This window comes from Acipenser ruthenus, chromosome 13 (assembly GCF_902713425.1).
Source record: "Acipenser ruthenus chromosome 13, fAciRut3.2 maternal haplotype, whole genome shotgun sequence".
Taxonomy (NCBI): Eukaryota; Metazoa; Chordata; class Actinopteri; order Acipenseriformes; family Acipenseridae; genus Acipenser; species Acipenser ruthenus.
Window position 1 is genome coordinate 24,018,703 of NC_081201.1, and position 27,085 is coordinate 24,045,787.

Sequence of the window (27,085 nt, forward strand, 5' to 3'; positions counted from 1 at the left end):
TGTTGGCAAATGAACCTTTATTGCAGATGTAATTGTAAGTTAAGGATGGATTAAAAAAATCGTCATTGAAATGTAGTATTGTGGAGTAGTTCCCCAGAGGCTGTACCGCCTACCTGAACGTAAACGACAGGTATTAAAAGTGGAAATTGAGGAAATGCTCAAGCTGGGGGTAACAGAAGAGTCCCAAAGTGACTGGAACAGTCCAGTTATTTTTGTGGATAAGCCACAAGCGAGTCAATGAGAAATCGACGTTTGATGCTTCTCATGCCCCGGGTAAATGAATTGCTGGAGCGTCTAGGCACAGCTCATTTTATGACGCCACTGGATTTAACGAAGGGGTACTGGCAGATACCCCTAACCCTGAAATCCAGAGAGATAACTGCGTTTGACACCCTTCGGGTTATAACCATTTAGGAGCATGCCCTTTGGATTGCACGGAGCGCCAGCCACTTTCCAGCGGGTGATGGATCGCATTTTGCGGCCCCATCAGCAGCACGCTGCTGCTTACATAGTGAGGATTGACCGAGTCATCTGGGTAAGGTAGCGGCTGTACTGCAATCCTTGCGGGAGGCTGGGCTCACTGCTAACACAAAGAAATGTGCCATTGGGAAGAGTGAGTCTGAGTATTTTGCCTTGGCTGACAGGCCGATCCCTACGACTAAAACCCAGGTGCGCTCCTTCTTGGGACTAGCGGGCTATTACAGGAAGTTCATCCCGAACTTCGCCTCACTCACTACTCCTCACCTGGAAGGCTGTCCCAAATATGGTCCAGTGGACGGAGCAGTGTCAGCGAGCCTTTTTTGCGTTGAAGCGAAGGCTGTGTAGCAAGCCAGTGCTGTGCAGTCCTGATTTCAGCAAGACGGATTTGTCGTCTCAGGAGGTGCGGAGAAGCGAGCACCCGGTCCTGTACATCAGCAGGAAGCTCCTTCCCTGCGAAAAAAACTATAGTACCATTGAGAAGGAGTGCCTGGCAGTAAAGTGGGCAGTCAAGTCACTCAGGTACTACCTCCTGGGGTGACACTTCACCTTGGTAACAGATCATGCCCCCTTAGCATGGCTTCACCGGATGAAGGACAGCAATGCTTGGAGCACACGGTGGTACTTGGCCCTGCAGCCCTATGCCTTCAGGGTAGTCCACCGAGCAGGAAAACTGCATCAAAACCGGTGATGCCATTCTGATGGGGAGGGTATTTATTAACAGGGCAAGATCTGTGCTGGCTGTCTGACGCATGCATGATCCTGCAGGAGGAGCTTGGTAGCCCCGTGGGATCTGACTGTCGATCATGGCAGTGACACGGGGAGGTTAGGAGAGGGTGTGTTGCCTCTCCCTCTCTCTGAGTGGTCAGGAGGCGGGCCTTGGGGGGGGGGGGGTCGCTCGACTGATAAAAGTATGCCTTTGCTACTCTATTGGGTTGGCCCTTTTATGAGATACACAGTGACGCTGGGTTGCCTTGGAGTCCAGTGTAAACAAGCCCAGACAGGGAACACCAGTGGCTGGAGCGAGAGACCGTGCCAAGCAAGCACAACTAACGAAGGCAGCCGCTATTGAAAGCGGGGAGCAAATTATAAGTATAGAGAGGGAGTAGCAAGGTGTGCGTGTGTGCCAAGAGTGGACTGCCAAACACTTTTACCATTGCTGGTAGCAACAGTGCCATCTTGTGGTCATAATAAAGCAGTGTGCCAAGCGCATTTCAAAGAAACCCCCCGTCTTCTGTGTGTCAGTGAATTCCCAACACCCCCCCACAACCATGTTGGATAGTCCATTCTCCAGAATGATGTAAACAATTGTTCCACATGAAACATCAGTCACATTAGCAGATACCATTAGCCCTTTTATAAGATCTATTGGATCTATCGCCAATAGAGAGATGCATTCAAAATATATTGTGGAATACATGGCTTAACACATTAGCCAGTAATATGAGGAACATCCCACTGACACTAGACGGTGGAGATCAAATACTGCCGCCCTAAAACTCTTACACCTGATACACAGACTTTTTCCATCATATGTTTATTGTATTACAGGTAGGTGATGTTAATAAAAGGGGGAATACATCAATCCAATGGGAAATACCTGTAGGATTAATATAGAATGAATGGTGGCATTATATAGATCGGCTCCTGTTTATAGCATTCAAATAGACACCTGTGCGTTACAGGTGTTACAGATGGCAGGTCATTTCAGTTTTTAGTCCCACCTCCTATTTTGTAATTTTTTTTTAAGAAGTTAGTAGACATGTATATGAGAATGGGAGAATAACATTTTTAAATGCAGCAGTTCCCATGGTTATACTATGCATAATGTATTTTTTAAATATGCATTACCATGATTCTCTTTACTTTATTATTATTATTATTTATTTCTTAGCAGATGCCCTTATCCAGGGCGACTTACAATTGTTACAAGATATCACATTATTTCACATTATACAGATATCGCATTATTATTACATACAATTCCCCATTTATACAGTTGGGTTTTTACTGGAGCAATCTAGGTAAAGTACCTTGCTCAAGGGTACAACAGCAGTGTCCCCCACTGGGGATTGAACCCACAACCCTCCGGTCAAGAGTCCAGAGCCCTAACCACTACTCCACACTGCTGCCCTACAATGCTTTTTCATACTTTCACTGTGCTTTATTACATTCTGCTATGCTTTTACAATGGTAAACATTTATAGGGGAAAAACTGCAGTCTGAGAAAAATACTAATGAATAATCTTATCAATTGAAAAAGTCTTGTTGGAACCTTAATTAGTTTCATGGCACTACCCAGCTTTTCCTCATAGGCGAGTGTGAATCACTGCTGAGTTATTGAAGGAAAAACAAACTTCTTCTACATTCAAAGAAAGGCAAAAGGAAAGTCTGGCTGTGACATATTATCCCGAACACATTCCATTATGAAGAGTTCTTTGAAATTCACTTTCAAGCCTGACAGCTTCAAACGCAATGTACTTAAAAGGCAATTGTATGACAGTATAGGACAGTCAAATTTGTACTTATTACAGTTTAATATTGCCCACTTAAAGAGTCACAGGGCTTCGAAAAATAAAGCTTTACACGTCCCCACGTGTTGCTACGACTGTTTAAATAACATACCTGTAATATTTCTTTTCATTGTTAACATTCTGACATCTTTTTAACTGTAAAGTCTGTTTCAAGCTCTTTTTAAAATGTCCGCTCTAGTGCACTGATAGTGTAAGGATTATTGCCCACATTGTCAAAAAGGTAACACAGCAATAATGATCCATGATGTGATAGGAACAAAAAAGTAGTTTTTTTTTTTTCTAATCATTTTTACTGCAGTGATTCAGAGGACAGACCCCAACCCCCAGTGCACTAGAGCGGACATTTTGAAACAGACTTTGATGTTATAAGTGTAAAAAGTGGTCAGGATGTTAAAAATGAAAAGAAAAATTACAGGTACGTTATTTAAACAGTTGTAGCAACACGTGGGGACGTATAACACTATATTTTTCGGAACCCAGCTACTTACCCTTTAACATAAAGCACCCTCTCCTTCAATAACTTGTGCTAAAAATGTTTTTTTTTAGCAAGTTTCATCACAATTGGAATAACATTTATCCGGAAATATGTAAAACATACTGACATAACGTCTGTACAAACACCTTTGAAATATCCCATTGCCAGGGATATACACCTGAAATGGGGGATCAAAACAATGCCCTTTACCTTTTTAATGGTTTTGAGCTGTCCCAGTAGTATTAATTAAATTCCACATCAGCATATTAAGTTGTCTATACCATGCAGCTTGCAAAAGAGCCCTGCCTTTTATGAATATAACTTAAATAGATATTCGATTTTTAAATCATTCTTCATACAGTATACAAGAAGTAACAATTTTAGGCTAAGATTTCACTGCTATGTGTCAATACTGTATTGAATAAGTGGTGGTGATGCTGACAGGATAATTATGAAATGCAGCAAACTTTCAACAAAATGTATTTTGCTCAGCTGCATTCAATTAACAGTTTTGTGATTGCAAACTGTGCAGATATTTTCAACCTGTTCGCATGAAAAGCCTTATTTGAAGAGTACATATAAAATAAATAACCCATAATGTTTTAGAGGAAAATTCAAGTTCTTTATCAAAACATTCCTAAAACAAAAAAAACAATTTCTGAAACGTTCATGCAGCATTATTTAAAGTGAAGTACTGAAGAACTACAATATGCAAGCCAATAGACTGTATTCCATTAATTTGAAAATATAAATGTGTTTACCTGAATCTGTTGTCAAAAGTCAAGATGACAGAAGCAATTAAATAAATGTAATTCCCTTTGTGCTGGAGAAGATTAGGTACACCTTTCCACTGAGACCAGTCCAATTCAAAGTTAAGAAGGCAGTAAAACAGTGTGGATGTGTGCCTGTTTCTTAGAAGTACTGATACTTTTCCCTTCTACCTTGGCTATTAGTACTTTTCTACATTCCATATTGAGAGGAGGTGGGAGTGCTTCAAAATAAAAGCCCTGCAGCAGCACAGTAAGAGTCCCACTTGCTGTTGTGGACTAAAGCATTTAAGTAATAACAACCCAAATAAGGGTATTACTACAAATTAAGAACATATGAAGGTTGAAGGTTTTGTTGCTATACATTGCTAGCATCATCTGCAGTATTAGGGGCTTATTTAAGATGACTTATAATAATTTATAACCATTTAGTCCTATCCAGGCAGTCTTCCCATAAGTATGTGCATACTGTATATGAGTTTACTATGGCAAGTACACTACAAAGGATCAAACCCAAGCGCAACCAGTAGAAAATATATTTTGTAAACCTTACATGATCTAAGTGTAGCTGTTTACTTAAGGGTAGATACAAAATACACATTACCACTATTTTTACAAATATATGATTTGCCATTAACCTGCATATTCAAGCCAACTTACATGTGCAGGAAGGAACAGCATTTATTTTATTTTTTTGTCAACCTCTTGCTTTGTAAACACTATTCTTTGCTGAAGTTTAAAAAGCTATATTTAAATAGTATTTTATATTATACATGGTTGTGTTTAATCTGTAACTACTGCTAAACACAGGTAGTGACTCTTTAGAGAGATAATCCCCACATTAACCAATGCTAACATTATAATTGTGTGTATAGGAAGCAAAATGGGGTTAACTGGAAACAGTTAAAGCCCTAGGATTCCCTTAGTCCCAGCTACAGAAAAGAGCCTTCTGTGTAAAGCATGTGTTATGGTTAGAGTCCTGCTGTGTTTTTATATATTTCAATTGGTGCTTGGGCCTTCAGTAAAATAAACCAATTTGTAGGCCCAATGCTTGCTACCTTTGTTTATGTTTTAAAGCAGGCTCTATAAACCGTTCCCGGCTACCTGTTTATCTTTACATTCATTTCATGGCAGCACAGTAATGTTTCCTGCAGCTGTCAGGCTGTGCGACTGGGGCCCAGAACACCAATTTATCAGACCCCAAGACAGAACTACACAGAACAGAACTACACAACACCAATATATCAGTTTTTTTAAAAAAAATAAAATAAAATAAGAAGACTAAATATGAGGTAACATTAGAAAATTAAGTAGAAAATCATTTGCATTCTTTGGTTTTAGCAGTTATATATTTCTCAGGTGCCTTTTCTTTATACTAACAGCAAATGCCTCCTAAACTTTCTTACATCTCACTACTTACTATGGCTGCCTCTATGTCCTGTTACATGTCTTTTAAAACACAACTGCGGTAGTTTTTATATTTTCATCCATCGGTCCTGGTTCAAATGGGGTTGCTCTTGAAGTATTTTTGCATCCCACCACGTTATTATTATTATTATTATTATTATTATTATTATTATTATTATTATTATTATTATTATTAAGGTTTGAGCAGATTTAAGGTAGTTGTTTTGGCTTTTAAACTGTTTCAAATCCTAGTGAAATTTCATAGAAGAGCATGATTTTAATATACGTATGTTTTTGACTACTTATATCACAACAAAGCACAGTCACTATACTCGGTAGAGTGAGTGGATTTCAATATTCGGCATCCAGCACCATAGTAAGACAGCCAGTATTGTACCGGCAAAATCAGTACAGTTGGAGGGTATGGTAATGGTGTAATGTTTCTTTTTTTTCCAGCCTCCATTTTATACACTATGGAAATGAAAAGCAGTATATTGTATATTGTGAGATAATCTGATTGGTTAGAAAGGTTGTGATGGTGTATGATAAACACTGAAACCGAGCCCCTGGTTATCTAATTACACTTTTGAAAAGTGTATTTTCCAGCTTTTTAATGTATTTCCTACCTTCCATTAGCTTTAGTAGGAGTTTCACTCCGTCCCCAATCACAGTGCCCTGTTTTCGTTTGATTGGCACCAGTGCAAAGTAGGATCCCATTTTTTCTGCAAGGAGAAAAACAACGTTAAAGCGATAGAGAACGCATTATTTTTTTTTAGAATAAACTTTCTTACTTAACTAGTACTTCCGTGTGCAGTCTGTCTTATCATTGTAGTTTTAAAACAAACTGTGCTTGGTGGGTATTTACAAGTTATGGTAGACCGCACATTGCTGTATCCAGCCTTTCAGGAATAGCAGAAAAATATGATACAACCCACATGAAAAAATACACATTTCAACATATATTTCAATATGTATTGATTATTATAAATTGGCAAATTTATGTTGATTTTTTTTGTTTATATAATATATAAACAGTCTGTAAAATAGGGCCATATATTTAGAAAATGCTGTAAAATGTGAAACTTAATGTACTGTTACCGAAGAATTCTCAGACTGTTTATGCTAATATATTTCTCTCCCAAAATATATATGTTTAAATATATTTAAATGTAGTCGCCTTTTAAAATGTTTTTTTTTTCTCCTATATATGAGAAGAATGTACTGTAACTTGAATGTGCTGATGTTATATTTTACAGTGAAGCTATCATAAGACACAAGGAAGTACAGGAAGCAGTGAGTTTACAATAAAAATGACATGATGTTCATTACCGCTTTAGTCTTATAAAACTAGCAAGAAACAATCAAGCAATTCAGAGATGTTTATTGCTGGTTTTATAAAATCAACATTGTTTCTCTCCTGGCAGGAAAAATGAAAGGGAATAATTTGAAGACAACAAATTTGGCTTGTAGCATTGTCGAAAGTGAGATGAGAAGATATTGAATCTGTATACAGTCAGGCATGATGCCAACACACCTCTACAAGCATTGTTTAAGCCTGACCCTGTCTGCGTCTCTCAAGCACAAATTCGGTCTCATTTTTTTGTGACTGTTCCATATGGCACGAATGATAATCATCCATATTTCCAAAAGAAAACATTGATTTGAATAACCCTACTGAGCTGCTTAACACTTATACACCAGTGAGGAGGTGTTTAGAGTTAAAGAGATTGCAGAATACGATCCTGCGCAGTTCGGATCAATTCAATACAACCCAACACGTTTATAGATATTTCTTTTAATGAATATGAACTGCATAATGACTAGCAAATGGCTAATAATTTGACAGTGACAAGAAAAATAGTCGAATAGCTTGACAAGTCGCCGTGTTAAAAATATAAATGTATTTGATAATGTCTGGGGCTCTCTATGTGAACATACAGTTCTAAAATGTCATTTATATGTTAAGGGATTGTAACCACAACTGCAGTTCCGTCCACCTGAACCACACGGTTCACAATTACTTCACAATCATGTGACTGCCACTTTACTATTGGACTAGGCGACTATTCGATGCTACTCCTAATAATAATAATAGTATTAGAAACTGGTGACTCATAATGCTGTTTGTTTCTTAAATATTTTTAGTAGTGTACTGTGATTAACGTAGTTTGCACTATGATGGAAAATGTGTCTTGAATTATAAACTTCACAAACAAATCATATAATTTTACTTAATATAAAATAGAGAATCCAGTAAAGGCATTCCGCCCGGAGTGCAGGATTCGCCCTATAGCTTGGAGATTGCCGGTTCGAATCCAAGCTATGCCACTGCCGACTGTGGACGGGAGTTTCCAGGGGGCGGCGCACAATTGGCAAACAGTTGTTCGGGCGGGGTAGGAATTAGGTTGACTGGGGAGTCCTTGGCTCACCGCACACTAGCAACCCCTGTGGCTGGCTGGGTGCCTGCGGCCCGGCCTTTATTCGATTCAGAACTGCGTGGTCCTCCGACTCTGTAAGTTCTGAATATGGCTGTACCGCAGGCTTGCAGAGCGAAAAAAAAAGCGGATGGCTGACAGCACTCGTTTCTGAGGGCGCGAGTGCTCGTCTTCGTCTCTCCCAAGTTAGTTTGTGGGTTGCAGTGGTAAGCCAAGTTGAATAATAATTGGACATTCCAAAAATTGGGAGAAAAATTGGAAAATGAATAAAAATTATTGTTAAAAAAATAGAGACACTAAGATTGGGGTCCGTGGCTCACATGGCAGTTGGAGACAATGAAGACTGTGAAAATTCCAACACCGCTGTTGGCATAGGCTGAAAAGAGAAGCCAAACAATGCTACTGAACCACAGTTTAAAGGAGGATTTGGACAAGTCATAGACAGATGCCCTTGGTTGAGTCTGCTCGTTAATGATGATCTGGATGTGTGAACGGTTTAATTACTACCCTTTGTAAAACTCCTCCTTATCAGTGAACCTGACCATGCTGTCAAAACCATTGCCTTCATGGAGAGAAATGCAGTGACGGGTGGAGTGACTGCCACTCCAGTGCCAATAATTGTATGCCGTGCATTATCATAATGGACCTTTGTGAGTAACTAAGCCTTGTAAAGCTGGAGTGAAAAAAGATGTACTTTAATTATTGGCTTATGTGTTCTTTTTTCCTTTTGTTTACCTAAGGTGTACTTAATAAACCTTTGTCTTAGTTTTTCTCTGCACTGGCTTGTCTGTGGTACAGCCAGCTAAATAATAATGGAGGATATTTTAACCGATTATAGCAGAACAGTGTAGCAATAAAAAAAACTTTGAGCGATATACAAAGTATTTTGCTTTAACCAGTTCTCAGGCTGTGGCAATAAATCAAAACACTAGCATTCTTCTGTGCATTACCATAAAGAACATGCCAATTGCCTCCAAAATTCCTAATAATATAAAAAAGGACTTTCCACTAATGTAAAAGAAAGATAGCACCCCATTGTCTGTTTATGGAAGTTACAGGCTTTTAGGGCACAGAGAATGTGCATGTCTTTATAAACTCTGCAGACAAGAGTGTAACATTGCCCGGGAGTGTAGAACTCCAGGTACCCCATTCAGAGTGTGGATGGCTGAATAAAATATTCAGCTAGGGAATGCCTCTTTCCTTCATCTCTTCATCAAGAAGGAACAAAGCAATCTATGATGACAGATAGAGTACACATTTCTGTAAACCATGTGTAACAGGAAAGGGGTGTCTAATCTATACTGTGGGAAGAAAGGTAATTTCTTTAGGTTTACAATTTTATAAGCCCTGGATACCTTGGCTTAATAAGATTTCGTTTTTGTAGAGGTAGCTATGCAGCTATGGCCAAACACCTAGAATTTTAGGATTAGTACATAATTAAAAACAAAACGATATGAACATAATTTAGTTTATTTAACTTCACGTAATCAAAGAAACTACAAAATGATATCGCATAAGTCGTTAGCCGCCCGCTTTTTTACACACTGCAGACTCACCATGCAGCCACCCAGAGCTACAGCGTTGGAGGACAACACAGCCCTGGGCAGCTTACAGGCAAGTCTGCAGGCACCCGGCCAGACCACAGGGGTCACTAGTGCACGGTGAGCCGAGGACACCCTTGCCGACCTAACCCTGCCTCCTCCGGGCGGTGCTCGGCCAATTGTGTGCCGCCACCTGGGAGCTCCCATCCTCGGTTGGCAAAGGAATAGCCTGGACTCGAACTCGCGACTTCCAGACTATAAGACGCATCCTGCACTCTACACAAGTGCTTTTACTGGATGCGCGTTAACATCATTTTCTATGTGATTGATGTGTACAAGAGATAAGAATAGGTGAGTTCGGTTGAATTCTGGCAAGTTGGTTCATCAAACTTTACATGCTGAGGGACAGTATTGTTGTCCTATTTAAAGTGGTTGTAACAAAATAATTCCATACATCACATCCATGCACTTGAATTAGCTCTTAATGTGCAGTTTTGAAAGAAACATATGTTTACTCACTTTATAACGTGATATCTGGTACAACACTATGTTAAATAAATTTGCAAGCCTTGCTTTGAGATTGTCTTGTACTTCCTTGGAGAGTGAAACTGTCCCCACCCTTTCAGGGCATTTTTTTCTGCCAGTAACCAACCAGCAACTTCCCCTAATGATGACACGCTTTGCTGCCAGTAAGATGCTCTGACCCAAAGACACTGCTGGGGTGAAATGACACAGGAAGTAAAGCAGTAACATCCGTTTTGGAAGGCAAAGCAAGCAGACTGAGAACTTTCTTTAATTGTGTGTAAGACTAGATTTCATGTTTGATATAAGAAGCATAAAAGGTACACTCTTAAAACTGCACATTTGAAATCTATATAGTGGATGAATGTTCACAACAAGATTTAAGAAACTATTTAATTAGCTTGAATCCATGTCTAACAATGCCTAAAAAACACTGCCCACTTAACAAGGAACACATAGGTTACTATTTTCAACATATTAACATATAAAGTTGGACATTTCTGAAAAATAGTTTTACAATAAAGAAACATATTTATCATCTCATTTTAATTTAAAACAGATGGACCCATCCTGCATCCATGGAAAGTTAGATTGGGGGAAATAGCATTGTATTCTATTGATGGTTTACTCAGATATGATAATATCTGATATTAGTGTCAGTTAAAAACAGATTGAATCCACCTTAGTAATATAGTCCCTTTATTAGCCTTTTACGATCACCTTATATCTACTGAAGTGTTAATTCCATTTAGTTTAGTAGAATAGGAGGCCAATGTAGCCTGCTTATCCTTCAACATGTAAAAAACAGCTGAAGGAGTCAGCACTGCAATGGCTAAACTCAAATTGGCTGAAACAACCCTGAGCATTGTGTAAGCAGTAATACTAAAATAAACTAAAAATAAAATCTCTCTCATGGCTGGAAAATAAAAATATGCACAGCAAAGCAATTGGAGCACAGAAGAATGCTGTTATGCTTTTAAATGGCAATTAAAAAGGCTCATTTGTACCCAATTATTCTCATTTTTTTCCTGACATTTATTATATATTTGAGTAACAATAAATGTACCACATTGCCAAGATATGAAAATAAATTAATGTTTACTTGTGAAATTCAGGGGGCGTGAACCAGGACTTCGCTATTTCCTAATTTCACCTGCCTATCATCATGACTAATTGCACCTGTCTGTTATCACTGACTCCCTATTTAATCACAGTCACAGCTCAGCTCTTTCTCTTGCATTTTGCTTTTTCTCTCCTCCTCGCCGACTCCTCCTCCTCCTCCTCACTTTTTTCATATGCCACTTGCTTCTGTGTCGGTCCCCTCTGGGGGGATAGTGAGTCTCACTTCCCCGACCTGGAGTTCCAGTAACTCTGCAGGTTCTTCATGTGGTCAGAGGGGACCACCGACCACACTATTCTTTCGCAACTCATGCACTATATATCTTGCCTCATGAAAGAAGGCTCTGTCTTACTTCATCCTTTACCCTCCTGGGACATGGCCCTCTTACTCTTAGTGCTCGAGTCCCATAACTAACAAATATTTGTGTTCTTTCAGATTCTTTTCTTCCTTACGTCAAGGCTCTGAGGGTCGACCCCAGTCACGAGGCCAAGCCTATAACAACTCTCCGAGTCAGAGGATTCTGTCTTTTCAGGGGCCCGGAGGCCATTAGGGCTAGCCTCGACTCCATAGGGAAGGCTCTCTCGGTTGGTCCAGCCAGTCCTTTTTTCTCTCTCTTTGCACTGCTCTAGAGGCAGAGCCTCGAGTCCCAAGTTGCAAAAACACTCCCTTCCTCTTGCAGCCCTTGTTCCCGCCTGTGGCAGTCTGGCTCGCAGTGGTGAGGTGTGGTGACGTCACGGACCAGGAAGTAACTGAAACCAAACAGTGGATGGACGGCTGAAGCTGAGTGCAGTAGCACTCAGTGTATTTATTAACAAACAAAAGATTTAAACAAAACACAAAACAAAAAGGCACAAGGGCCAAACGAATAAACAAACAAACAAGTAAGTGTCGTGCTGGCTAATCCAGCACGTTTTAGCAATTGTTAATTATGTCTTATTCTCCTCGCGCTCTTTCTCTCTCCGCTCTCCCGTATTCTCCTCTACACTCAACCCCGAGTGCAGAGAGCTGCAGGTTTATGTACTCTGGCCGAGGGATTAACTAGTTGTTAATTATCTTATTACCCCTTGGCCAGAGTCTGCACGCGTTTGGTAAGGATGCATGACTGTCAGCTAGTTAAATAATCAGTAGCTGATCAGCCATGCATCCTCACGGGGTTTTTAAATATAATAATAAAAGACGCGGCGCTTTTATCCGCGCCGCAAACAAAAATACAAATAATAATAAATAGGGGCGGGACACTCCGCCACACCGCCCCATGAACCTGTATTGTTAAAAACATGTGGTAATAACATACGTTGAGCCCTTTCATCTCAGCATGAATAAGCTCTTTTTGTTTCCATTTCTGGGTACATTTAAAAATGTATGACTGGAACAAGGCCCTGGGGGGGTTCCACTCTGCCTCAGAGGAGTGTCAAAAGTGGTACTCCTTTGAAGCTGGAATTTGTACACAAATTGGCTGGAAACCTCATTCTTCCTTTTTGCCTCAACTTGTAACTAAGGCAATAATAATAATAATAATAATAATAATAATAATAATAATAATAATAATAATAATAATAATAATAATAATAATAATAACAGTTCTACAGTTCAAGTTGTATGGAAAGTGCTCAGTGTTTATTTACAACTTTGCGAGTCTAATACATTGCTCACTCTAGGTACTAAAACTACACAGGTATTTAAAAAACTCAGCACCTGTGTTATTTTGACATTCAGTCAGTGACTTTAAACTGTGCAGCTTTTGTTTTGTTTTTTTGTGTTTCACAAAGCCTCATGTAATTGATTAAGAAATATTTGCAATTACACAACAAGTCAACACTGTTCTCCCATTGTTTTCTATGGAGATCAGCTGTTTTGTTATTACTCAGTCAAAGGAAAGCACTGAGAGATGACACTGGATTAATGACACCTGTTCAAAAACCACTGCTTACTGATGAAAGCTTCTCATGGCCACTTTCTCTCAAAAACTCTATTAGTGGATGTAATAGGGTAGCCTCAGTCTCAACCCTGCCACAGTGGACTACAATGATTACACCGTGTAACAATTTTTTTTTTTTTTTGGCTCCTGGGTAGTAAGTGTTATTTCCTAATTGATTATGCCTCAAAAGTATAGAAAATGGCTATTATTCCCCACAAACTTCGCTTTTGTGACCAGGACAGTGATATTTTGAAATTTACCTATTTTCCAGAACATTCCAGATAGATTCAGTGCTGAGTAAACTTGGAGTAACTTCTAGAACTTTCTAGAACTTTCCAGTAATATAAATAGTAGTATAAATACAGGGGCCTTAAGCCCACCAGTTCAGTTTAGTTTCAGCTGCCTAAGTGGATACATATCTGCATTTTTCTGAGATGGCATCAAGGTCATAGGAGACTTCAAAATGGTGGCATTCCTGATGGGTCTCCAAGGCGGTTTTACCAAGTTTCCCTGCTATCTTTGCCTTTGGGACAGCAGGGACACCAAGGCGCACTACCATAGGCAGGACTGGCCACAGCGGACCGAGTTCTCTGTGGGGAGGAACAACGTCAAGTGGGAGCCACTGGTGGACCCCCGGAAGGTGCTGATGCCACCACTGCACATCAAATTGTGCCTTATGAAACAATTTGTCAGAGCTCTAGATAAGGAGTCGGCAGCCTTCAAGTACCTTCAAGACTTCTTCCCTAAGCTGTCTGAGGCAAAGGTCAAAGCCGGTGTCTTCGTCGGACCACAGATAAAGAAGATCCTGGAGTGCAATGAATTCCCCAAGAAGCTCACTAGTAAGGAGAAAGCGGCTTGGAACAGCTTTGTCGCAGTGGTTCGGGGCTTCCTGGGCAATCACAAGGCCGAAAACTATGTGGAGCTGGTTGAGACTCTGGTGAAGAACTACGGCACAATGGGCTGTAGGATGTCCCTCAAAGTCCATATCCTTGATGCTCATCTTGATAAATTCAAAGAGAACATGGGAGCATACTCGGAGGAGCAAGGCGAGCGCTTCCACCAGGATATACTGGACTTTGAACGCCGCTACCAAGGACAGTATAACGAGAACATGACGGGAGACTACATTTGGGGGCTGATTCGTGAAAGTGATTTACAGTTTAATCGTAAATCTCGAAAAACTACTCACTTCTAAATCTTTTGTAGTCATTTTTGTATTACGTTATGTTGTTTTTTTCTGACTTTATGTGAACGAAAAGACACAAATTCGCCCGTTTTCTCATTGGAAATAGGTAAATTTCAAAATATCACTGTCCTGGTCACAAAAGCAAAGTTTGTGGGTAATAATAGCCATTTTCTATACTTTTGAGGCATAAGCAATTAGGAAATAACACTTACTACCCAGGAACAAAAATTGTGTTACATAGTGTTATTTCAGACAAACAAAAGTAAATCAACAAATAACCAGCCTCAGGATTTATTGACTCAGGAGTTCCATTGTTACCTTGTAACACACCACAGCAATGCCATGAAGGCTCAATAATATATAGGTCTCACCACAATTTGAACTTTGATGTGAAATAAAGTACAACTAGTAGATTCACTAAACTGTCCAAATATTTTGGCCACATCAAAAGCGTCTACATTCTAGATGTATTCACACCTGGATAACTCCAGTACAATAGACAGTATATCAATTACACCTTTTCTCCAACCAGCGACAGTTCACTTATACGAAACACTGGGTTTGTCCATTTTGTTTGCGAAATGATTAAGTTAAACCAGAAGTAAGATGTTAATTAGAAAAATGGATGCTGCTCTACCCAGATTGACTGCTTGGTTTAAACGGTTGAGCCCGAATAGCAACACCTGTACACTGCCATTTAAAATATCTACAGCTTACAGACCTAAACATGTGCCATGTCCTAAAGTTTACAAGTTTTCCAGAGCATGTATTACACAGAGCAGCATATCATACACATGTTATAAAAGATATAAGCACGCATGCAGAATAACATTTACATAAAGACTTTGTAGTATAGATTGTTGAGTAAAGATTACAAGGAACCGATTTCAAGTCACTTTAAGAAAAAAGTAGTTAGACTTCAGTCATTAATTAACACCTATTTTTCTAAGAGGAATGTTCATATTAATGTTAATAATATATTATTATGTTAATAATATAACAAATTGTTATTCTGTGTAAAAGTTTATTATAGTACGCTGTATTTAGATGTTGCCATTGTGGGCATCATGGTAAATCACAGGCAAGTTGGTAAAGAATGGTAAAATAAGTGCAGTAAATGTATAGTAAAAACACAGTATTGTGCAAATTTACTGTGGTACATTTTTAAAGGGATGTTTTCTTTGTTCAATAACCAATTCAATTATTATTCTATCAACAGTCAAACATAAGCTTCACGCATGGTAGTACAAGTGACGAAAGTATATTTATAAAAGTAAAGTGACTATGAGGTCTATTCAATTGATCTAAACAGTTGAGGATCTGTTGTTTAAAGAAGTGAAAACCAAAATCTATACTGTGTGCAAGTCTCTTAAGTTCATTTTTGTCTTTAAAAATAAGTAAAATGACAGGTTTGGTCCTAATTTAATAATTAAATGGTGGTGGTATTTAGGTCTGTCACCATTCAATTGAATATACAAACCCCATTTTTATTTCATAGAAATGGCTAACTAACCCTTTGTTAACCCTGCTTTCAGTTTCCACTTACTGTATGGCACAATACAGTCCTTTAATGTGAATGACACTACTCTTTATATTCTCACAGACTTCCAGTCAAAGAGTGTTGGAATCTGAGTATTATTCACACAACCTGTATGACGTTCCGGTCACAATCTTTTATTTTCCTGCTCAGTGCTCAGTAACTTACTTTGTAGAGCAGACCAACCATTGTATTATTGGGATAGACTAATACATTGTTTTCAACGGCTCTTTACAGTTTTTAGCTGTTAGTCGTCACATGACTTTGTCAACACATCCACCATTTATCATACCCCTTTTGGACAAAGATTGACATGACAAAAAAAGTAAAGGGACAGTATGAGAAAGGATAGCTAACAAATTAATGTTGGTGTAGATCTAAGATGTCACAGAACCTATGAAACTGTTTGTTAGGCCTCTAAAATCAAACAATAGGCTACGGCAGATATTCAAGCTATGGACGTTAACAGTATGTACACTGTATATATAAAGTAAGAAAGGAAATCCATTGACTGTAGCTGAAATATGTTTCAGATCCTTCAACTCTGTCTAACATAAAGCACCAGTATGTATTTAACCCTCAACGAAGAGTGCATTGCTGTCCCTCTTCTGGAAGACTCTGCTTCATCACTCCATTGCCCTCTACCTCTTTCAAAAGAGGTCTTCAATTAAATGTGAAGTCATGACCAGGGTGCTGGTTACAACATGTAATTTTCCCCAGCACAGACCCGTAACTCCTCTCTTCCAAGTATGTCTTTAGGGAGCCTCTGTTACAAGAGGTACTCTTCTGGGGCAAAGCAATACAGCAAATACAGCTCTATGGAAAGCAAGTGTACGAGTGCAAACCTGAGCCTAAAAGAGCAAGAACTTTGAGCCTTTGCAATTTGTATGTTGTTGATTATGCCTGCCAATATATTTAGTGTTATCGTAGTATGCTTATACTATCTAATTTACTGTGTAATCCTTGTTGTGCTTGTTAGAACTGCCAGAATCTGACTGTAGCAAGGAAGTTTGTGCGTCACTTACTGAGAAACCAAAAGAAGTTCCAACAACTTTAATAATGAACTGGGCTTTTCAAAACAGCTCAAAGCGCTTTCCCAGGTCATACAAAGAAAAGAAAAAAAACAACCCTAATATTTGAGCAACAGCATTCAGAACTACTCATTAAAATTGCAAATATCACAAAAAAAGTAAGGGAAGGTAAAACAAATAATCCATTGAAGCAACTTACTCTTTAATCATTAAAGTTTGACAGTTATGCAGGTCTCATCTTGTATGAGCTCAATTGATCACAGATGTAAAGTTATTGCTGCCAACATCACTGAAAGTGATCCTCAGTTACACTCAAGCTCAGACCTCACTCAACATTTGAAAATGTTTATTTTTTTTAAATTAAGTCAGAAGTCCAATTAACACGAACACTCCAAGCACCATAAAAACACTGTGTGGCTTCATTCATGTCGCTTCCTTCATTTGGCCTCTCAGCAACGCGCTGCGAGGCAAAACAGGGAGACGGCCATCTTTACAACCTGGAGGAAGGGCTGCCCTCAGCCATGGATTCCCTAAGGTTTCCTCCTACCAGCGAGTAGGGTTTTTTTTCTTACCTGAGTGCCGAGTGGTTCGTATTTAGTTTCTGCAGGGTGTGTGGCAGGCTGGAGAGGCCGGGTTCTCCCTCGGTGCATTCATGCTCTGGGGGGCGGGCCCGTGTCTCAACTGCTTACTTTTCATTCATCCTTTCCTATTTTGGGTTCATGGTTTGAACAGCGGGTAGCTGTCGAGCACCCAGTGACAAGGTCTCCGGCCAAATTCATCATTAATTCGTCAGCAATTGCAATTTAAGTCATCCACATTGTGGATTCTCCGTACTGAATTGCTGTCTTACTCGTATGTTCATGGAGCGGCAGGTCAACTGCCTTCACATTGAAGTTGTTGTAGCTAACTTCCACTAACTATATATGTCTCAAAGGTGCAGTTTTGAAAGAAACACATACAAATATTTATTTTAATTTTAGAATGTGATATCTGATACTTTACTAGTCAGTTTCCTTCCCTTTCAGTCAGGAAGTCTGTTCCTGCTTTACCTCCTTAGTCATTTCACCCCAGCAGGTGATTTTTTTCTGTTGTTCTTGATACACTAAAACCAGTGTACACACACAGAAGGAGGGTCCTCATAATCGTGGACTAGTTTATTTAATACATTTTACCCAATCTAAATGGTCAATAAGAATATTTGTGAAAATTCAAGGCAGTTATTGCCAGACCAAAAAGCAGACCCCAAATAAGGGTCCAAAAAGTAAAAATAAAAATGTACACCCAACTGTGCATTTTAAGGGTGTAATTGCATCAAGGGTTTCTGGTGACATATAAATCATGAGAGTAGGAAGTATGCAAATAAGAATTAGAGTGGGGAGGTTAAAAAAGCTTTGATTTATTACAACCAGTGTAACGGGAATGCCCAAAGGGGGAAAGTTAAGTATGCAACAGACACATGTATCATCTGAACGCAGCTGTTTTGGATTTGTAGTGATCATAAAGGGAATTTCCTTAGCATAACTATCAGGAAACCTATAACTCTGTATCCGAACTGTGTTTCTTAAATCAATCTGGTACACTGAGGCTGTAAATTGGAAAAAAAACACTACTGTGAATTGTAATTGCTAATTGTGTCTGACTATCTTTAAAAAAAAGCCAGTAAGGTTAAAAAATGTATATATAAATAAATAAATAAATGGAACCCCTGCAATATGTAGCTCGCACTTTTGGTTAAAAGGACGTTCCTACACATGACTCAATAATTTGTTATAATAAGGACATGTATTCTAAAATATAAAGCTATTTCTCATTGTTGCAAGTCATTTTCAGTCATACAGATAACTTACAGTTGACCGGGAATGGCAGCCGGGTTCGGATGGCAGTGGATCCCTGACTGGCCGGTGGGCGTGTCTCGGCCGAGTGATGTCTTCCAAGTGGCACCACGCATTTTCATGACTGTGGGATATTTGTTCTTGCATTTTTACGGGTTTTTGCAATGGTAACTGTCAAAACAGGAGTCATATTGAATGTTGCACCCGTCTTGGCAGCCACCATAGCAGAAATCTAAATCAACTCGATATCTATTTTCTTTAAGGCATACAGGACTACAAGTACCAGGATGCATTGCAATGTGTTAACACATGAACTGTCCCAAGCTGTCCTGGGGACATATGGTCATCCTAATGATAATATTAGTACTTCAGGGGTCCAAATACACAAACCTTTTTTATTAACATATTTAACATATATGTCTAAAATTATAAAGATATTGATAGATGAATTTCATGCATCTAGCATCAATCACTGAAGAAAAGCTCTTGCAGTTTCTTTAAAGAATCTTTGAGTAAAAAAAAGAAGAATAGTACTAGAAAAGAAATGACTTTCTATTAACTAATTTCACCTCTGAATGAAACCTAAACTACAGTCATTGTTCTGAGGATGAATACAGGGGATCAGCAGCTGAATGGCCCAACAGCTGTAGAGTGAAACATTTATTTACTGTTTTGTCTAGTGTATTTGACACTCACTGCTCACACCTGTTGCTTAGAGTTGAGGTGGTCAACTTTTCAACAAAAACTGGGAGTTCTCATACATTTTAGTCATGCCATTGACGAGGGCTGTGGTTTATATTTACTTCAAGAAGAACACCTTGCACATTGTAGAAAGTTGTAACAATACTACAAGTAAATTCCAGAAAAGCTTTTATGTGGTCATCCATGACTTTACACACTCCACCCCTCTGTCCACCCCTTCAGTGTCTTTCTTTCCTGTCATTAACCAACCAGCTGCTTCCCCTAATGACTGACATGCTTTGCAGCCATTGACTTGCTTTGACCCAAAAAGCTGTCTGAGGTAAAATGACCTTGAAAGTCAAACAGTGACACACTACCTTGAAATAAGGCATGCTTTCTTTAAAGTAAGTGTATCTGACAAAATCGTTCCATAAAATCCCTCTGCTGTGCACATCCATTCATTATATAGATCTCAAATGTTTAGTTTTAAAAGAAAAATATGTTATAGCAAACATGTATTTTCATTTCATAATATGATACCTGGGGCATCTGTTTGCAAGTCATGTTTTTAGACTGCCTTCTACTTCCTGGGTCATTTTCCTGGAGTGAAATTTCTCCACCCCTTCACTTGGTTCTTTCCTATCAATAACAAACCAATTAGCTGCTTCCCCCTATTGACAGACAAGCTTTCAGACAGTAACAGCCTTTACCCAGAAGACATGAAATGACCTGGAAGTGCAAGTGCCAATACTGAGAGCTGAGAGTAAAACCAGATACCATGTTTTAAAATGTAAATACTTGTATGCTGTAACAGGTGTTTCTTTTAAAACTACACACTGAGACCTACCTTATAGAAGTGCAGCATTGCTAAGATTTACCGGTATGTAATTATTTTGTTAGTTACCATTATGGTACAAGATATCATTTTTTAAAATGAAAATACATTTTTGCTCTAACACGTTTTTCTTCCAACATTCTACATAGAGAATGGCAGTGTGTGACAGGATTGATTTATGAAATCATTTCACTAGCTATAACCCCTTTAAGGGTTAATAATAATTTATGATTTTCAGTGGTTTTTACAAGCAGCTGCTTGAAGTGGTATTAACTCTAGAACATGAACAACTGTCATGATAATTCAAAGGTGTAGCAATTGTCTGTGGGTTAATAATTTATAATCCCATATCCGTGACATCATAAAAATAAACATATGGTTATCTCCCACACACTTCTCATGGAATTAATGTTACTACATTTTTTGTATAATTTTAGAATGTTTTTTGACAATAGGCATTACTTAGTATCATAGCCAAGATGCCTTAACATCTTAAGGTCAAAATACTACAAAGAGGAATTTTATTGTGAAATTCAATTTTACTAGTGCAAAAACACCAAAGCATCCTCATATTCTTGTAATAATCGCTCAGTACCTGGTTAGGTTGAAACAATTTAAAATTAAGAGTTCATTGGATTTTAACCAAATGCATTCCAAAACATCTGCTGGATGCTAGGAATGCATAACAAAGGTTTAGTGGAGACTGGTGCAGAATCAAGTCAGTTGTCATGTGCCCCCATGCAGGCAGACAGAAGGACAGGATCAGTGCATAACAGTCCTCATTTATTGAACAAGGACCTTAAAGATGCTGGATGAACTGTATGACTAAAAGTGTATGTGTGTGTTGGGACTAATTCACCTTCCTGCCAAGTGCACTGTTGTGCTTTTATACTGCTGTTTGTTGGCTGCTGTCAGCCTGTCTGAATTCACTGTATTTTTACCAAACAAGTCCACACTCCCCTTACACCTGTAAATGGGTGCCAGACATCTCTGTTTTGAAGGCAGAGTTTTTGCATTAACAGTTTGATATGCTAGTTGATAACCTAGTCAGGCAAGAGAAATGTGGCACTACTGCAAATAAGCTGTTTGCTGTTCTGGACTTTGCTTTAGTTGCTGCACTGGCTCAGCAGCTGCATCAGTTACTGTGGTCGCTCCATAAAACATTTTTGTAGGTGTTAAGTCATCCAGGAACTTGTTAACGGCAGACAGCCCTGCCACATTTCTGTGAAGCTGCAGAGAGGAAACTAGTAAGTCAGCCTTAACCAGGCTTAAATCTTGGGTGTTATTCTCAAAGGTTTTTACTTCAATTTTTTTTTTTGTTAATATTTGAAATACCCCTGTATAAAAATAAACAAATTATGTATTTAATTTAAATAGCAATTTTATGTAGATGTGAAATATTAGAGTTATCTTAGCTATATTGTTGTTTAGATTCACTTTGTATCATTTTCTATTTCACTCATCACATCTTGGTCACTATTTAAAGTCAGAAGTTAAAAGGACAGACACATGGAACACACGTGGTATTTCCTACATCCACGCAGTGTTACAGGGGGGCACGTTAATAGTAACGCTCTGGTGTACCAGACATTATTCCAAGAGCCTTAATCTTCTGAAAAGTCACCAGGATGTGATGACTGAAACAGAAAATGAAAAGGCAGATGGAATTCACTGTTTATACAGTATGTACTGTACATATAAAGATGTGTGACATAAGGATTTTGATACTATCAATTATTTGTGGTAAAGAATGCTCATTATTTCTATGTTTAACCATTGGATTTAAACCATTTTTAAATTGTAAAGATATTGATATATATATATATATATATATATATATATATATATATATATATATATATATATATATATATATATATATATATATATATATATATATATATATATATATATATATATATATATATATATATATATATATATATATAACATTTTAAATAAAAGGGAAGAACATTTCAATGTTCTGTATGTGTCATGGAGATGACTGGTTTTGGAAGTCACCTTTTCAGTTACACTATAGATGTTACAACCAATTTGAAACATTTATCCAGAGGATGACATCAACACATGTCATGTAAATTAGCATACTCACAGTTTGGGCTTTGCCAGCACTGGTGGGGGCTCTTTGACTGGTGCTGTTGGCACTGCTGCCCCTGCTGACTGCCCATTGACCAAGTCGAATGGAGAAACTGCCTTCTGCTGCTTGGCAAAGAGAACACCTTCCTCAGATGAAGCCACTTCCTTGTTATCTTCTGGCAACTTAAAGTGCACACGCAGCCCTGCCTTGGAGCTGGAGCGGGGTTCGTTGTGGTTAACCAAGACCCCCTCCAGTTTGGGTTTTAGGCAGCCTGGTGGGTCTGGTGGAGTTGCTTCAGGAAGAAAAGCAGGAGCTTTGAGAAGAGAGGACTCCACTGTTATAGTGCCGGCAGCATTAGAGGCAACATAACTGCTGTTCTCGTTGCCTGTGGGGTAAGCAAATTGAAACAGTTTGCTCAATACAGAGTATGAGATAAACCAGCTACATATCAAACTCTAGACTTTGTAATTCCTTGTTTCTTTCTGGGGGAAGTAAAAGCCACACAGAACATTTCCACAATAAACGTGCGTGTCAGTTGTCAAATAAAAAAAAAAAAACTTCAGGTCATTCACAGGACAGAACACACACTGTGAGGTTTACAAGGTGATGAATGGGTGGTGCATGCATTGACTGTTCTGATGGAAACAGGACCACAGGAAGAGAGGTTTAGAAATGTATGTGTAATGGTGAATTGGAGGATGAACTGGAATAAAGTGATAGCTCTGGAGAGAATACACTGCTGCAAAATTCCACCTCGACTTTCCTGAAGCAGTAACCATAGAGGTATAGAAGGTATAGGGATACCATCCAGAATGATTTAAATACCTGGAGGTCATGCTGAATCAGTGCCATCGTGTCTGCCCATGGTGACACTACATCCTAGTGTTATGACCGGTGTTTATTTTTTTCACCTCTTATCTGGAAACTATGTACAGATAGATCTACCTGTGTTTAGATGGTATTAACAGCAATTCATATGGGCCATAACTAGTTATAATGTACTTGAAATCTATCTGTAGCTATTCAATTATTGTGTAAAATAATATACTGTTAAACTGCTGCAGTCAAATCAAGCAGTTCAAACTGAAGAAAATGTTTAGATAATTGGTCTTTGATAAACAGAAACTTTAAGGTCATTACACACAGGACGTGGTGCAATTTATCATTGGGTGACACGATAGTTTTGCAGCAATGTGACCATTCACACCAGGTGCAACACCGACGCGATGCGACACATACGACAATACCCAAACTATGACGAAGTACGACGTCATTTTCCTTGGATGATGTCTCCCTTTCCTTATCATCGGGAAGCTTAAAGTGCACACGCAACCCCAGCTTGGAACTGGGGCGGGGCTCTTTGTGGTTGACCAGGACTCCCTCCAGTTTGGGTTTCAAGCAGGGTTCTGGAGGAATTACTTCAGGGAGAGGGGCCTGGGCTTTGGGATGAGAGGGTTCCAGAGCTATATTGCTGATGGCATTCAAGTGATTGTTATTTCTGTTTTGGTTGCCTGTGGGGAAGTACATTAAAATGGTTTGTTTATTAAACAGTGCGTGGACAGACAGATACAACATTGTGAGCTTAAAGGTAGAAAATGAAATAATTTTGTCACCCACCCAATATTGCGATGAACCATGCTGATCTCAAAATAAAAAAATATATAAATACCGAAGGATGTAATGAAAATCAAAACAAAACAAGAATTGGAAACCAAACAAGATGAAGATACATAGATGACAACATTATTTAATTTTGTATTCCTGATATAGTCTACCTTTACTTCACTCTAATAAATAACACAATTCCCAGACCATGTAATCTTTATAATCCAAGAGTGGCTGTTCCATAAAATACCACTTATTGGAACAGAACAGGTTATTCACTGAATAATAAAAAAAGAAAAAAAACACTTTGTTCGACACGCAAAGGTAAAAAATAGTTGTTGCATGCATAGACTTGCAAACAGGAAATCAGAAGTTTGTAACTTTCATGGGAGACGCACATACGGTATAGAAAAGCATGTGCCCAAAGAGAATGTAACAAAACAGGCCATACGATTGCATAATGAGACAAATAGGTGTTATTGGGTAACAGATGAGCTATGCACATCATAGGTATATACCAGATATGCTTTTGTCAAAGTCCCTGTTTTTGTCGTCACTTTGAACCAAATTACACACAGACATATTCATTACGTTTTTATTATTATTATTTATTATTAGCGCTTGTGTTTCTCCCCATTTTAGAATGACCAATTATTTTCCCTCACAGCAGCAACTTCCCACAACACCTCAGGAGAACTGAAGGTCAGTTATCCTCCTCTGATACCACCGACAATCTCCTCTTTCTACCCAGGATCTCGACAGCTGATGTCAGCAAGCTATCAGCCCCTGGTGGCCAGCCCTGCAGGTATCCCGCTTGAGCTCACCAGACGACTGACCAGTAAGTGCACTGTTGTGTGGTGACGTGACAGTCCATGTCAATTTTGCCTACCTTTAGGCTTTGCCAGCACTGGAGGGGGCTCTTGACTGGTGACGTTGGCACTGCTGCCAGGTGAGCAAGTCCAACGGAGACTGTGCCTTCTGCTTGGCTTCTCCTCAGGAGACTCACTTCTCTTGCCATCCTCAGGCAATTTAGAACCAGGGCCAATGCAACGCTCCTAGTGGAATCACCAGCAAAGATTGCCAACTACACACAGTCAGAATACAGACCTGTATTACTCACCCTGCACACCTTGTGGCCATGCCTTTACCAGGACAGTCACTCAGTTTAATGTTCTATTAGTGTCATAGCCCCCTCCCCAATTTTCCAAGATCCAGTACATACACACCTCTCTCCTAGTCCAATAAAAAAATCATCTCATCGTCCTCTCTACTCTACTGTTCTTGTACAATATTTAAATGTTTATTGTTGGTGATTCATACATATCCAGCCTATCCAGTGTAGCTGTGTGAAGACCCCGATTGATGGTGTGTTCAATCGTACGAAAAGGTACCGTGTGAAGCCTTTTTGTGTTCATCTTTAAAAACAGTGTGTTTTTTAGCCGGTAAACAGCTTAGCTGTCCAGTTTATTAGACTAGGTTCCTGACAAATGTTTAGTTAGCCCCCAGTGGTTCACCTGGTAGAAGCACAACCACATGCTGTGTAAGGTGAGTCATACAGCGCAGGTTCACGTCCTGGCTGTTTAGAGTCGCCAGACTTCGCCGGAGATTCTGAAGGGGGTGTTGCATTGGCTCTGGCGCTTCCATGGGTTAAGGAGGCAAAAGCGGCAGAGACTGCTTCTCTTCATCATGCTACAGCGAACCCTGCTGGCCAGGCCCTTGGTGAGCTCAGAGCAGATACCTGCAGGGTTGGCCTTTGTCCTCCAGAGGCCAATAGCTTGCTGACATCCGCACTCAAGTACCTGGTTGTAGAAGATGAAGCTGGCTTGGTTGTGGGATCGAAGGATGCCCACTGAACCTTCAGATCTCCTGAGCTGGGTGGGGAATTGCTGCAGTGAGTAGAAAAAATTATTGGCCATTCCAGATTGAGGAGAAAATCGGGGGTAAAATGATTGGGCAAAAAAAAACCCCAAAAAAACGCTGTTTAATGGCAGGTGGAACAGATGGTCCAAGGAGAGCTGTTTGGTCAATTCAGTTTTGAGTTGTGACAAATTTATAAAAACTGGATTTATATCCCAGTTAGATTAGTTTAAACCTCATTCCTTTTGGTCATTTGTTCTTAACAAGTATCCATTCTATCATCGCTGTAAATATTGGCTTGTCGCATCACACTGGTGTGGTTTTAATCATTTCACAATTTCTATAAGTGTTACATCAAAGCATAATATAGATGGAAATACAGAACAGTGCATCAGATATTAGTATCAGAACAAATGCCATCGTAAAATGTGGCAGAACGTACAAGATACTCTCTCTTCTTTATGTTTATCATTTTTATGGTCCGCAAAGTCTCAGCATAAATCCTGCTGCCACAAACACAAAGCCCAATATGTCCTTTTCTTTTATGTATTAAAAGTCACAGACTCTGCCAAGTTAGGGACATACAAAAAAGTAAATATTACCATGAGCCTTTTGTTTACTTCTTCAGCATGTTGGAGCAAGAATCTCCTCTGTGTGGGTACATTTTCTGAAGTTATGCCTTACACAAGTACTGTAGTTTCCTTGACAACATAAAAAGATAACTATCCACTACCTTATCTTTTATTGCACTACTGCTCAGAAAAAATAAATAAACCATCCATTTATTGCCTGCTGTAAAATTGCAATAACCCTATCTACTAAATCTTTACAAAGATGGTGTAACCAAGTAGTTCTGTCCCAGCATGCAATGAGGCCTGCAATCATTCTGAATACAGTCTACCAATAATACTGCTACTGATTAATTGTTGTCAGTCATATGCTGCTAACAAATATATTTTGTGTATTTTGTAAAGTTTACAATACCTTTCACTTTTAAATAGGCAATGCTGGACACTGTGGCATATTTGTTGCTTGCTGTACACGTGAATGTTCCAGAGTCTTCCGGAAAGGCTTCAGCGATAACCAAGGTGCAAATTTCTTCTAAATGAATCCAAAACAATGCGTACGTGTGTTAATTATCAAATTACACAAAAACTGAAGTCCATTTCACAAAATCTATATAGGAGGCTGTGTGGTCCAGTGGTTAAAGAAACGGGCTTATAACCA

At 39.0% G+C, this 27,085-nt stretch overlaps 1 protein-coding gene across 3 annotated transcripts in view; it reads right to left on the bottom strand.

Moving 5' to 3' along the window:
* Positions 1–27,085, bottom strand: part of LOC117418232 (myopalladin-like) — a 103,741-nt gene that overhangs the window by 35,314 nt on the left and 41,342 nt on the right. For 2 of the 3 annotated variants that reach the window (XM_034925928.2, XM_034925927.2), the window contains exons 9-12: positions 26,843–26,959; positions 23,644–23,907; positions 22,412–22,781; positions 6,287–6,382 (exon numbers count right to left, since the gene is read on the bottom strand). In XM_034925928.2, the coding sequence (XP_034781819.2) occupies positions 6,287–6,382; positions 22,412–22,781; positions 23,644–23,907; positions 26,843–26,959 (847 nt within the window). The remainder of the gene's footprint in view (positions 1–6,286; positions 6,383–22,411; positions 22,782–23,643; positions 23,908–26,842; positions 26,960–27,085) is intronic. The other variant, XM_034925929.2, reaches the window with a different exon arrangement.